A 12,638-nucleotide genomic window follows, 5' to 3' on the forward strand; every position below is an offset into this window, starting at 1 on the left:
AATTACCCAAGAAAGAATACTGTCTATTGGGAGCACTCAATGCCTGCAGACAAAACTTGTTTTTCTTCAGGAATTGCATATGGAGCTGAATACTCTGCACTTGTTGGCGAATGGCCTCCCTTCTTATTTCTATAATGGGCTTTGGTGTTGCACCTTTTTCTGAAAGCTGGTTTTCTGTCTGTGGCAGCATTTGCAGCAACCTGTAGGTTTTCCTGCTGGCTATGTGTTTTTGTTTGACAAAGCTGTGCAAAAAACAAGGGCCTTAGTACTTGACTGAATCAGTACATGAGTACACTTATTTTACATTGTGAAAATCTATTACCCCAGAGCAGTTGTTCTAACCTTGTATCTGAAACTCTGGTCGAATCCATCCTTTGTTTGAATCAAGGTCGTAGGGTCTAGGACAGCATGGAGTTTAAGGGATGTACTCCTGATGTCGTCACTGTTTTTGGCACGTGATGTAATAATACCGAGCTGTCTCCACCTTAATGCTGACAGAAGAACTCATTACACGCTGAAGGTAGCAAATTGTGTAATATGTGTGAATTGCTTAAATTGAGCCCAGATACCTGTAACTTACAGCCTACATGCTGAATTCTACAGTACTATGTGACCCATGTCTAGTGTTTAAGGTGTTTCATGTAACCTTCAAACAACAGGTTGAAATACTTTGTCAATGTAATTGTTGCAACATGTCATTGTCTCCCATACAGTACTGGGGATGGAGGAGCTGGCTTGGATGTTGGCTGATGGGTCTAAATTATGTACAGCTGTAACTTGACTATTCTGTTGGGCAGCTCCCTTTTAACTGGGACGCCAGTCCCAAGCACAGTGCAGAGTGAAGAGGCCCTTTTTATTCTCTCTCAAATAAAGGTTCAACGACTGAAGGCTACTTGAATCCTGACTTGCAACATATTTGTTCAGTTTCATTGAAGGCAGGATCCTTTTTTATTTTTGATGTTCCAACACTGCTATGAGCCACCGTCTTCATGCTACATTGTTCCTATCCATGTAGAGTTTTTTTTGCAGAATGGATAGGAATGACTTATTTTCCAGCAAGATGTCAATAACCAGAGACCATAGGTTTAAAAGTAGTTGGCAGAATGATATTCTTCGCACCCAGAAAACAATGGGTTCACAAACTGTCGCATTTAGTCAAAGCCCCATTCCAAAACACTCAAACCCCCTTCTCTCTCCAGGGATCTAACTGGTAACTTTTGAGATGTTTATTACACGAATAATTGCACATTTTCTGTATTGAACAAATTTGCCATTTATCACTGGCAAATTTTTAAGTTTGGACCTTTTTCCACCTGCAAGATAGAAGGGTCTCTGCCTGAAAGGTCAGCTTGCCTGCTGTGTTCATCCAGCTCCACACTCTGTCTCAGATTCTCCAGCCTCTGCAGTTCCCATTATCTCTGAATTTTTATCCACCTCCATTCAGTCTTGCCTCTGCCTTTTTTTTCCCCCCTCTGTTCCAAAGAGTACCTCTGTCTAGCTAATCCCTGCTCAGAGAATAGGAGAATTTTAGCTGTCTGCATCCTCGCGATGTCCTTTCTGCACTGATCATGTCTTGACTCGAATGCTAAGATCAGAATTGTGCATGAATGTCCAGCTACCATTCGTCTAATGTCTTGTACAGTTTTCTACTAGAACCTCCTTGTTCTTGCATCCTGTGTATAATCCCTTCCTTGGGTTTTTAAATCTTACTTATCACCTGTCAATTTTCTATTTGTCATTTTTTTTTTTGCCAAACATGCTCATAGCTTAGTGCATTTTGTGTACACTGCACTTACACTCACATGATGAATTGAGAGCATCACCTACAAAAGTTGGTAGTCATGTCACCTACGTTTTGAGTATGTCACTGCTTTATTTTAGACACTTTTTTTGTTTAATATCAAAAAACCAGTAATGTATCCTGTGAAACTCCCCATCTTGTAACAAACTCCTTCCTGTCACTGAACTAATTTTGTGACTATGTTCTTTGCTAATCTTATGGAGGTAAAACAATAAAGAAGGCAAAAGTAAAATGTAGCTTGTAGAATAATAGTAATAATACACAAATAAATAAGCGTAGCTTCAAAAACCAAGGTGCAGAAACTCTGTCAACTGCTGTCTTTTTTTTTCTGTCTATTTGAATTTTCTCTTTTTTTGCGTCCTTTATTTTTAAAAGGAGGTTGTTTCCATCATTGGGATATACATTGTAACCTATTGGGTGTATTTGATAAGCAGATAATGGCTTTTTAAACTTATTTTTGTGCAAATTTGTCTGAACTAAATTCTCTTCTGTTTTTAGTACAGAATAGAATAAATACACTTCTGAATTGTAGTACGACTAGCCAGTCATAATGTATATGTCAATGTGTTCATCTCGCACTTTATAAAACACAATTCTATTTCTAATTGGGGCTCACTAAAAGAAACCAGGTTAATTGATTTAAACAAAAGTCAGCTGTTATTTTCATCTATTCACCCACGGACACTGTCTTAGTGGTTAGCACTGCTGCCTCCCTGCACCTGGAACCAGGGTTCAGTTCCACCCTTGTGCGTGTCCGCGTGTTTTCTCCCCCAGTCCAAAGCAGGTTAGGTCAATTGCTCAGATTCAGACCATAAGACCATAGACATAGGAGTGGAAGTAAGGCCATTTGGCCCCTCAAGTCCACTCCACCACTTAAATCCTGGCTGGGCGTTTCAACTCCACTTCCCTGCACTCTCCCCGTAACCCTTGATCCCTTGTGAGATCAAGAATTTATCGATCTCTGCCTTGAAGGCATCCAACGTCCCGGCCTCCACTGCACTCCGCGGCAATGAATTCCACAAGCCCACCACTCTTTGGCTGAAGAAATGTCGTCTCATTTCAGTTTTAAATTTACCCCCTCTAATTTTTAAGGCTGTGCCCACAGGTCCTGGTCTCCCCGCCTAACAAACAATTTCCTAGCGACCACCCCTTCTAAGCCATACATTATCTTGTAAGTTTTCTATTAGATCTCCCCTCAACCTTCTAAACTCTAATGAGTACAATCCCAGGATCCTTAGCCGTTCATCATACATTAAACCTACCATTCCAGGGATCATCCGTGTGAATCTCTGCTGGACACGCTCCAGGGCTAGTATGTCCTTCCTGAGGTGTGGGGCCCAAAATTGGACGCAGTATTCTAAATGGGGCCTAACTAGAGCCTTATAAAGCCTCAGAAGCACATGACTGCTTTTATATTCCAACCCTGTTGGGACAACATTACATTAAATTGTCCATAGTGTCTAGGGATGTGCAGGCTGTGTGGGTTAGCTGTGGTAAATGCATGTTTCTTTTTTGTTTGAAAGGCAAAACATTGATCCTCTGAAAGCATCCCAATCAGATGACTACTTTTATCCTTTCAGTGTGGACTTGATAGGCCAAATGGCCTGTTTCCACACCATAGGGATTCTGAGAATTGAGAAGGCCATGAGTTACCTCTGTAGATCTGGCAGTATAATTTGATAGACCAGTTTGCGCATCGTGAGATTTTCATTTATTTACAGTGCTAAATTACTCATTTATTTTAGTGCTGCAAGATCCCACCCTCCGACACCTAACAGCGATTCTGAATTGGTTAGCAAGCCATCTGAAAGAGGGATGAATAGAATAAACACTGAAATGCACTGGGTGTGGGGTGAACTACCTCAAACTGGCAAGGTATGTGGAAAATGCAAAATTTTTATAATTGTGTATACTTGTAATCTTTTTTGTTTTCTTGTACAATGAAGAAAGGGCATTTGATTTTTATTTTTAATATGTCGTGATAATCAAGGCACAGTCCAATTTTTTGCACTGACCTTAGTTCAGTCCATGTGGCCGATTCCAGTAATGCTATATTTCACACTGTTCAAAATTATTTGCTTGCTAATCCTGTATCCTTTTCATTTTTCCAAATGTTAAGTGTTTTTTTCCTCTTCAGGCTCCTCCATGCTTAATTCTATTTAAACAGCCCTCCATTAATTCTAATTTAATAATCCCTTAAACTTGCTGCTAATATTTTTCCTCCTCTTTCCCCTCCTTTGGTTCCAATATCTATTTTATCATGTAAATTTCTGTGGCTCTGTTTTGAATTTACAGACTTGCATAAATTTTGACTAAATACACTCAAATTTTCAAAATTTTGTGCACTTCAATTCAAAGTTCCATTAATTCGCTGCTGAATTGAATAAAGTTTCTTGCTAAACTTGAGCTTAAAATTCCACCCCCCCACCTCTGATACCATACTCTGGAATTTACATTCCACTTCCTCAATGTACTTGTGTCCCTCCTTACAAATGTGTCTGACTTTGGGCTATATAATGCAGGCTAACCAACATGTCTAAATTCAGCTCAATCCTTCCTTGTCTACATGCTCTTGTATGTAAATTCTGACTTTGTTTGCATATTTTACTTTCCACCTTCAAATCTAATCAAAGATCTGAATCGGTTTTCTCTAGTGTTCCTGCTCTGGCCCCATCTGAGAATTTTAATATCTTGATAAATAGATTTTCCTCAATTTAACACAAGTATTATCTGCTGATGGGCTGTTTTGATTAGATTGAACAAAGCAATCTATTTTATATCTTCCAACTCAACAGGTTAAAATCCTACGCAGTGTTCAGTCTGGAATTGTGTATGTGCAGCAAGATTGTGAATATGGTTAACAGTAACTGTCTGCCATCATTTTGACACTGTTTGCTCTCGCTTCTCCTTCCCTTGCCTTTTTTAGTTCTTGATTATTCACCCATTCTCGTTTTTAATATCTAGCCTAATTTTGGGATTTGAGGCTATTTTACATGCAACATACCTAGAACTAATGGCACTTTGTGGGTGGCACGGTGGCTCAGTGGTTAGCACTGCAGCCTCAGTGCCAGGGACCCAGGTTCGATTTCAGCCTCTGGTGCCTGTCTGTCTGGAGGTTTGACATTTCTCCCTGTGTCTGCTTGGGTTTCCTCCAGGTGCTCCGGTTTCCTCCCACAGTCCGAAGATGTGCGGGCTAGTTAGATTGGCCATGCCAAATTGCCCATAGTGTTTGGGGTATATGGATTATACGGGGATGGGTCTGGGTGGGATGCTACAAGGGGTGCTGTGAACTTGTTGGGCTGCAGGGCCCTGTTTCCACACTGTAGGGAATCTAACCTAATCTGGTGAAAGCCCTGTTCTTAACTCTACCTAGTCTCGTCTCAGTGAGACATGGAGCAGTGTCTGCTGCACTTAATATGAATAAATATTGCCAACTGTTGTTGACCATTTCAAATTTATTACTTATTTCAGCTTGTAACTCATCAGAAAACAGAAGAACATAACTGCGTTAACATCACTCTATCTGGAAACACTCACTTCCGAGCTATTGAGAGCGCCCCTTACGTAAACACTCACGGCAGTTCACCTCCTCCTCCGCTAGTGAAACCCGAGCCTCTAGCAGTAAAAGAGTTTACATCTCAGTCAACGGACAATTTTGCGTGTAATTCAGAAATCTTTGAACCCTCGAGAGCTCTGGTGATGCCAGAAAATGGGGAGCCAGTTCACATTGGCAACCAGATGAAGGAAATCAGCAAAACTGATTCCCCATCAAAGAAGAAAGGTAAGGATGTCTAAAGTGACACTGACGCACTCCGCTGCACATCCTGCAGTTGCAAAGCAGAAACCATTTTTGCAGTCAATCCTACAATTTGGTCACTTTTGGAACAATAATGATGGGACGTGTGCGTATGTAAATGTTGGCTACTTTGTAATTTGTGCGATTGTCTTGAAATCTTTGGCTCATCAGCCAGGTCTGACGGTGAATCTGAGTTACATTGGTCTCGAGCTAGAAACTATACAAAACTAGAGATAAGCTAAATATCTGAATCCTTATCCAGTTTTAGCAATCGGAACTAAAATTCACCAAATCTCGAGTGCATTTTGTAAGCCACCTTTTTGCTGAAAGCCTGGAATTAAATTCTCCTCTGCAGTTTCTCTTGTTAGAGGCAGAAGAGTTCTTACCCTCATAAACCCATTGCTCGGCAAACCCAAGCTGCCAGAGATCTGAAATGTAGACAATGCTATTGGCAACTTGCTGAATTTTTCGGCTCTTCGTTTTTGTAGATTGTGTGTTTAATTAAGAAACTTGTGGCGTGCTAAATTTTTTTGCATTTTTTTCAGCGGGGCTTTGGGGGATGGGGATATTGATTTGTAAGTCTGTTCCCTCATGGAAATGAAGTGTTTCTCACCTTTTTTAAACTCTCCATATTGAAAAGGTACTATCTTGACTTTTGCAGTTCTTACAGCAAAATGTAGCAACCTTTCTGTTGCCTCTTTCTGAGCCTAGTTTTCATGCACCACTTCCTGTACATCTTGTAATTTGGGATTTACAAAACGTTCTTTTGATGTAATGTCTGGCTTACATGGGACTGTAAAATAACATGGAGGCAATCACTGTTTAGTTGAAACCCAAAATGTTCTAACATGACTGAGATCCATGTGCTTTACCTGTACTAACTGGTTTCTCTGCAGATGTCCACTTACAAATGGAACAATGGTCCACTGAAAAGGTTTGCTGAAACTGCACAGGAGAGATATTTGGGTGTACTTTTACAGCTTGTCTGTAATCTTGGCCATTGTAAAATGGGAGTAACACTGATGCCAAAGCCAAGGTTGATACCTTTTTAGTCTTCCTTACCTTTTTTTGTTTTATATTCTCAGGTAAACGCAGTCGTCACCTGGGCACAGATGGTGTTTACCTGGATGATATCACGGAGATGAATCCTGAGATCGCAGCACTTTATTTTCCAAAATGGTAATGTCCATGAAATTTACACATTTTTTTTCTTTCAAAGCTTAAGGGGTGACATAACGTAATGTGGAATGTACCTGATGTAACAGTTGTCCTGTAACTATTTCTTCCACAGTGAAAATGGCACGGCTAGTAGGAATGAGTCTGAAAATGGAGTACCTTCGGAAAACCAGTCACCACAGACAGTAGGCAGCTCTGGAATGGATAGTGGAGTTGACAGTTTCTCTGAATGTACTGGGGATCTACCAACCATTGCTATTTCACTCTGTGGTGGGCTTAATGACTATAAAGAAATAACGAAAGGTAAAAATTCCATGAGTTCTAAGTTGTTCAGAAAATAGTAACCAAACAAGGTCATCTGTTTAAGCCATATCTTGCAAAGGTGCCATGACAACCTAATGTATTCATCTAATTGCTACACCAGTAAATTTTGTTTGGTTTTTTTTTAAAAGCAATTAGTCTTGGATAAAATGTTAGTCAGTGTCTGTGTGAATCCGTGGTTGTGATTTAGGTATGACTTGGACACGAGTATTTAAAGGATCTGCATATCACTACTATTTTAATTTTGTTTTATATCTAGTAGCTAAATATTGAGTATAATTGGGTATTTCTCTCCTATTTTGATGAAATGCGTTGCACTGACCTAATTCATAAAGAACATGTTGTAACCTTTATCAGTTCTTAGTCAAAATTGGGCAATTACATGAGATGTTTGGAAGTGACTCCATAAGTTTGTTGATATGGAGTTTATTCATGGTCAGTAGACTAGAGGAAGTTTCCTTCTGCAGAAAATTGCTATAACTTATGATATAACTATGCTGAATGTTAGAGTATCAAAAAAGGGGGGAAAATCTACTACACTAGAAGGAAAATTGTAGAGAACTTTTTTTACTTTGAAAAATCAAAAATGTTCTGCAAAAAGCAATTATTTTGTATTGTGATTTGATTTTTGACAACAAGGGATTTTACCTTACAATCTCTTACTTTTCTATAATGTAAAATTCATGTGTACAAGACCAGATTTGTAACTGTTAAAATATGACTGTTTTGTTTGTTTGTTTTCTCTCTTCCCTCCACCAGCACCACCTCTTCTCCTCTTCTTCTCTCCCCCCCACCCCCCCCCCCCCCCCCCCCCCGCCATGCACACGTGTTTTGGAATAGGCCATTTGTTTAGCCAAATCATTGCACCAAATATGTAAATGACAGAGCAATTAAGTGAACAGACATGTAGTATAGTTCAGGATGAAATTGAATGAAACCTGGCATCCTTAAGACTGACAATAAAATGCCTAACTACTGCCAAATGAAGCCAGTGGACCAGCAGAAGAGATCGTAGAGTGGTCCCTGAGGAACAATAGGGGAGACTTGGGGTTTTTTTTTTGGATGGATGAATGAAGATGAGATGCAGTTCTGTCAATTTTGGTTTCCTCTCTTGTAACGAGACCTTTGCAACTTTTTTTTTCCAGAACAATTTTTGCAGCGTTCCGTCACGTATCAACAGTTTGTGGAGAATCCAGGAATGATTGATGATCCCAATCTGGTTGTGAAGATAGGAAACAAGTGAGTAGGGGATGGCCTAGTGGTATTAATGCTGGCATGTTAACCCAGAGACCAAAGACAGATAGTGGGATTTGAACTTCATAAACTATAATCTGGAATTAAGAATCTAGTGATAAGTGTGAATCCATTGTCTATTGTTTAGCGAATCAGATGGGTTTTTACCTTCCCGTTTGGGGAAGGAAACTGCCATCTTCACCTGGTCTGGCCTAAGTGAGACTCCTGGCCCACAGCAATGTGGGTTGACTCTCATTTTCCTTCTGAGCAATAAATGTTGCCGAGCCAGTGAGACCTTCATCCTGTTAATGAATAAAGTGTAATGAAATGCACACTTGGTTTCTCTTTCAATGGAGAAAATACACCAACTGTTTGCTTAATATATTGACCTAAGTTTTCCGGTTGATGTTAAAATCCCTCTTTCCCCAATGATGTCTGGGCACGTGCCTTTTTTAATCTACTTACTTTGCTCTGAATTTTTCTGGCCAATTGTCCAATGGTTGGTCTTCCCAAACCTGGATAGCTCGGGAACCCTGGGAGACAGCAGCAGAGAGAACTTGAAGAAAATGTGCTGAAGCTTTTCAGTGAGTTTGTGAATGAAGAGGATGAGGGAAAAGGTGGCTGGAATGGGGAGGTTGAGGGTATGGCCTGAGCTCGCTGAAGGATTGAGGAAGGGGCTGAATCTGGAGGTTGGGATGCTTCAAAATTGGCCTTTGAAAGATTTAAACTGAAAGCCAAGTTAGTGCATCTCAGCTTCAGAGAATCGTGGACTATCGGGTCCCTGATTTAATTGGTTATTATGGGCTGCTTCCAATCAACTTTGGCCATCTCTTCCCTCGTATCTTTTGTAGTGACAGCCTCCTTTTTTGATCTGACACAGTCTTTTAACTTGACTTATTTGATACAGTTACCTAACCTAATTCCTGTCAGATGTTTATACCTGTTAAAGCAATGTGTAATCATGAACTCATCAGTAATTCTTCGACTACAAACCAAAAGAACTTTTGGATAAAAACGAGTTGCTGGAAAAGCTCAGCAGGTCTGGCAGTGTCTGAAGAAATCAGTTCACATTTTCGGGTCGGGTTCTGAGGAACTCTGTGGAAGTTTATCGTTTTGTGTTCTGTCACTTTAAGGCAGATGAATCAACCTGATGTGATTCTATAATTTGCTGATATCAATGTAATCTTCTGTTGACAAAACCTAGGTACTATAACTGGCCAACAGCTGCTCCTATGCTTCTAGCTGTGCAAACATTCCAGAAACCATTGCCAAAGGTGAGTTAACACTTATTTGACAGAGACAATATTTATCTAAATAAATGTTTCCATGGGAGATGTAACATCTGGTTCTTGTCCCTTCCATAAGGGGAAGCAACCTCCCAATATCAATCCTATCAAGATCCCTCTGCTCTTTGTTTCAACAAGATCACCACCTCCTCTTCTAAACATCAATGCTTGTAGACCAATCTCAAACACACTTTAGCCAATTCATCTCAGGGATGAGTCATATGACCCTTGTCTGGACCATTTCTAACAGTATTATTCTAACATATTTCCTGTTTGTTGCGCTCCCGCGTGACACCAGTTGCCTTAGGAACTTCCAGTGGGTGCATTTTAGACCAATGCATTGAGCTGTTTTATAAATCTGGGCACAAATACACACCAGAGCTGTACTAGCTAACTTGTGATATATTTTCAAAAGAAAGACCATGGAGAGCACAGTGAGAACATCTTGGGAGGAAAAAATTCACTTAGCAAATATTATTAGAGACAATATTCAGGCTTCAGTATATTGTATTATTTAGAAGCTGTATCCAGTATTGATTTAAATTAATTTAATATTTTTTGTATACATGCATGTATACAATATCCATGTCTGATTTAGAATTGCAATTCCATTTAATGTTAAAGCTGAAATGATTTAAAAGCCTATATTTTATGTATTTCTAAACTTTTTCTCTCCCCCCTCTCCCTTTTTTATCCTTTTTCTGTGGTGATTTTTGAATTTTTTTTGTTTTTTAAAAATCATTCAAGTACTCGTGCCTCAGTTACCTGCATTCGCTGTTTAATGTTGCTACGTTTTGGTTTGCAAAGATTCGTTTCATGCCCACGGTGTGTTTTTATTGCTTCCTTCACTTGCAAAAAACGGCATTTTCGTGGTGTCTTGTGCAGCATTTAGGTTCACTTTTTTCTTTATTCCATTAGTTATTTCTGTATATTTGTGATAGGTCACGGTGGAAAATCTGATTAGAGAAAAGATGCCGAAGAAAGGAGGCAGATGGTGGTTTTCATGGCGTGGGAGGAACACCAAAGTGAAAGTGGTAGGTTTTCCTTGTGCCTCCTGTAGAGTATATGCCAAACAGTTTATTATTTGGAAGATTTAATGTTAGTATATATGCACTGTACAGTTTAATTGCCATGTATTATCAAATTAAATTTGACTTCAAAGGAGGGAATTTTTATTTTGTAGTTTCGCTATAGCTGAGAAACCGGCCAACTTGAATTCTTCCTCCTCTTGTGATGTTATCATCAGTTTTTGGCCCATCTCATCTGTGCCAACCAGATATATCCCACGTTAATCTTGCCCCGTTTGGCCCGTGTCCCTCTAAACCCTTTCTATTCGTACACCTCTCCAGATGCCTTTTTAAGTGTTGTAATTGTACCAGCCTCTCCTTCCTCTGGCAGCTCATTCCATACATGCACTACTCTCTCTGTGTAATAATTCTCCCCAGTAGGTCCCTCTCTTTAAATCTTTCCTCTTTCACCGATGCTGCCTAGTTTTGGGCTCCCCTGACACATGGAAGGGACTTTCATGTTCTTAATTTGTAGAAGGAGATTGCCACCCTAGTCACATGTGCCTGTTCGGTCGACCTACTTTGCTCTGCAGGGCAGCTGACTGGCACAACAATGGTGCTGCCCACTTAACCTTACTGCAGCGCTGAGTCAAATTCCTGAATGTAGGCTCATGGAAATCAGTGCGTGTTTCACCACCTGCAGTGGTGATCATTTGACATTTTTTAAAAAATATGACTGTGGACATCAGATAATTTGCAGTTGTGCTTGGAATAATCATGTAAAACCTTTCACTTTGGTCTGAAAAGACAGTTGAAGGTGACTCTGTATTTTATTGCATTGGTGCCATATGTGATGCAAGAGAGATGCAAGGTGCTGCTACAATCTGGAAGGAATTGATTTAAATGTGCCAAATCCACTACAGGCCCTCCAATGAAAGTCAGATACTGCCAGTCATGAAATTCCATTTTATATGGATTTGATGTTTCAAACCCAGTGTGGCTTCAGAACTCCACTTCTTTCTGAATGTCAGTCCTACTGAGCTCAACATTTAACTGAGATAATGGGAATTGCAGATGCTGGAGATTCCAAGATAATAAAATGTGAGGCTGGATGAACATAGCAGGCCAAGCAGCATCTCAGGAGCACAAAAGCTGACGTTTCGGGCCTAGACCCTTCATGAGAGAGCAACATTTAACTGTTTCTTTTCTGTCTCTGCACATGTGGCCAGGCTTGCTCGGTTTCTCCTGCAGTCTCTGTCTGCTTCAGGCCTTGATTGATAATGCTGGCATAGTTAGCAATGTTGGTCTTCAACAATGTAAAGACCATGCAGCAGCTCAGCTCATTCAGACGTATTGAAACATTCCTGAAGACTGTGTTTGTTTCTTGATATAATTGGAGCCATATTTGCAGACCACATTGGCACTAGCAACATGCATGTAGACGCCATATTGCTGTCCATCATCTCAGGTAGCAGAGAGCAGTTCTTACAAGGGGGCCAAAGGAACGTGAGGGGAAATTTTAGCGGGTGAGTAATGAGGGACAAAGGGGAGGTTTGAGGCAGGTGTACCTTGAGGTAACAATGATCGAGGGATCACCTGAGGTGTGCAGTTTTGCAGCTCTGTTTCTGTATGTGGTTAGTAATTGCTGCGAGGTACCATTTTCTCCACCTTTCAAAATTTTCAAGGTGTCGTCATCAGGCAGGTATATGGAGTTGGGCCACAGACCAGCCAAGGTCTCTGTGGGTAGAACAGACTTGAGGTCCTCAGTGGCCTTGCCCTGTCCCTATCAGCATGCAGGTTTGAAATTCATTTGGTATGCTCCACTGAGACTCTGTATGGTACAGACATTGAGCACTGCAGCTGAAAATTCAGGCTTGGGTGGGAATGACAGTCGAGGTGGCATGGTCAAGGGTATTGTCAGACTGACATTCTCCTCCTTGGTCTTGCTCTTGTAGTGTGGGAGTGTATGTTTAAGCTAATACTTCTGCAGAGGCATGCGAGCATCCTCGTGATGGATT

The 12,638-nt window shown here is 40.5% G+C and overlaps 1 protein-coding gene across 4 annotated transcripts in view; it reads left to right on the forward strand.

Moving 5' to 3' along the window:
• The window catches only part of lpin1a (lipin 1a), a 112,420-nt gene that overhangs the window by 66,398 nt on the left and 33,384 nt on the right, over nt 1-12,638 (forward strand). For 3 of the 4 annotated variants that reach the window (XM_048531707.2, XM_048531709.2, XM_048531710.2), the window contains exons 7-14: nt 3,547-3,676; nt 5,273-5,582; nt 6,683-6,776; nt 6,889-7,076; nt 8,240-8,333; nt 9,532-9,601; nt 10,361-10,438; nt 10,555-10,647. In XM_048531707.2, the coding sequence (XP_048387664.1) occupies nt 3,547-3,676; nt 5,273-5,582; nt 6,683-6,776; nt 6,889-7,076; nt 8,240-8,333; nt 9,532-9,601; nt 10,361-10,438; nt 10,555-10,647 (1,057 nt within the window). The remainder of the gene's footprint in view (nt 1-3,546; nt 3,677-5,272; nt 5,583-6,682; nt 6,777-6,888; nt 7,077-8,239; nt 8,334-9,531; nt 9,602-10,360; nt 10,439-10,554; nt 10,648-12,638) is intronic. The other variant, XM_048531708.2, reaches the window with a different exon arrangement.

This window comes from Stegostoma tigrinum, chromosome 4 (assembly GCF_030684315.1).
Source record: "Stegostoma tigrinum isolate sSteTig4 chromosome 4, sSteTig4.hap1, whole genome shotgun sequence".
NCBI lineage: Eukaryota > Metazoa > Chordata > Chondrichthyes > Orectolobiformes > Stegostomatidae > Stegostoma > Stegostoma tigrinum.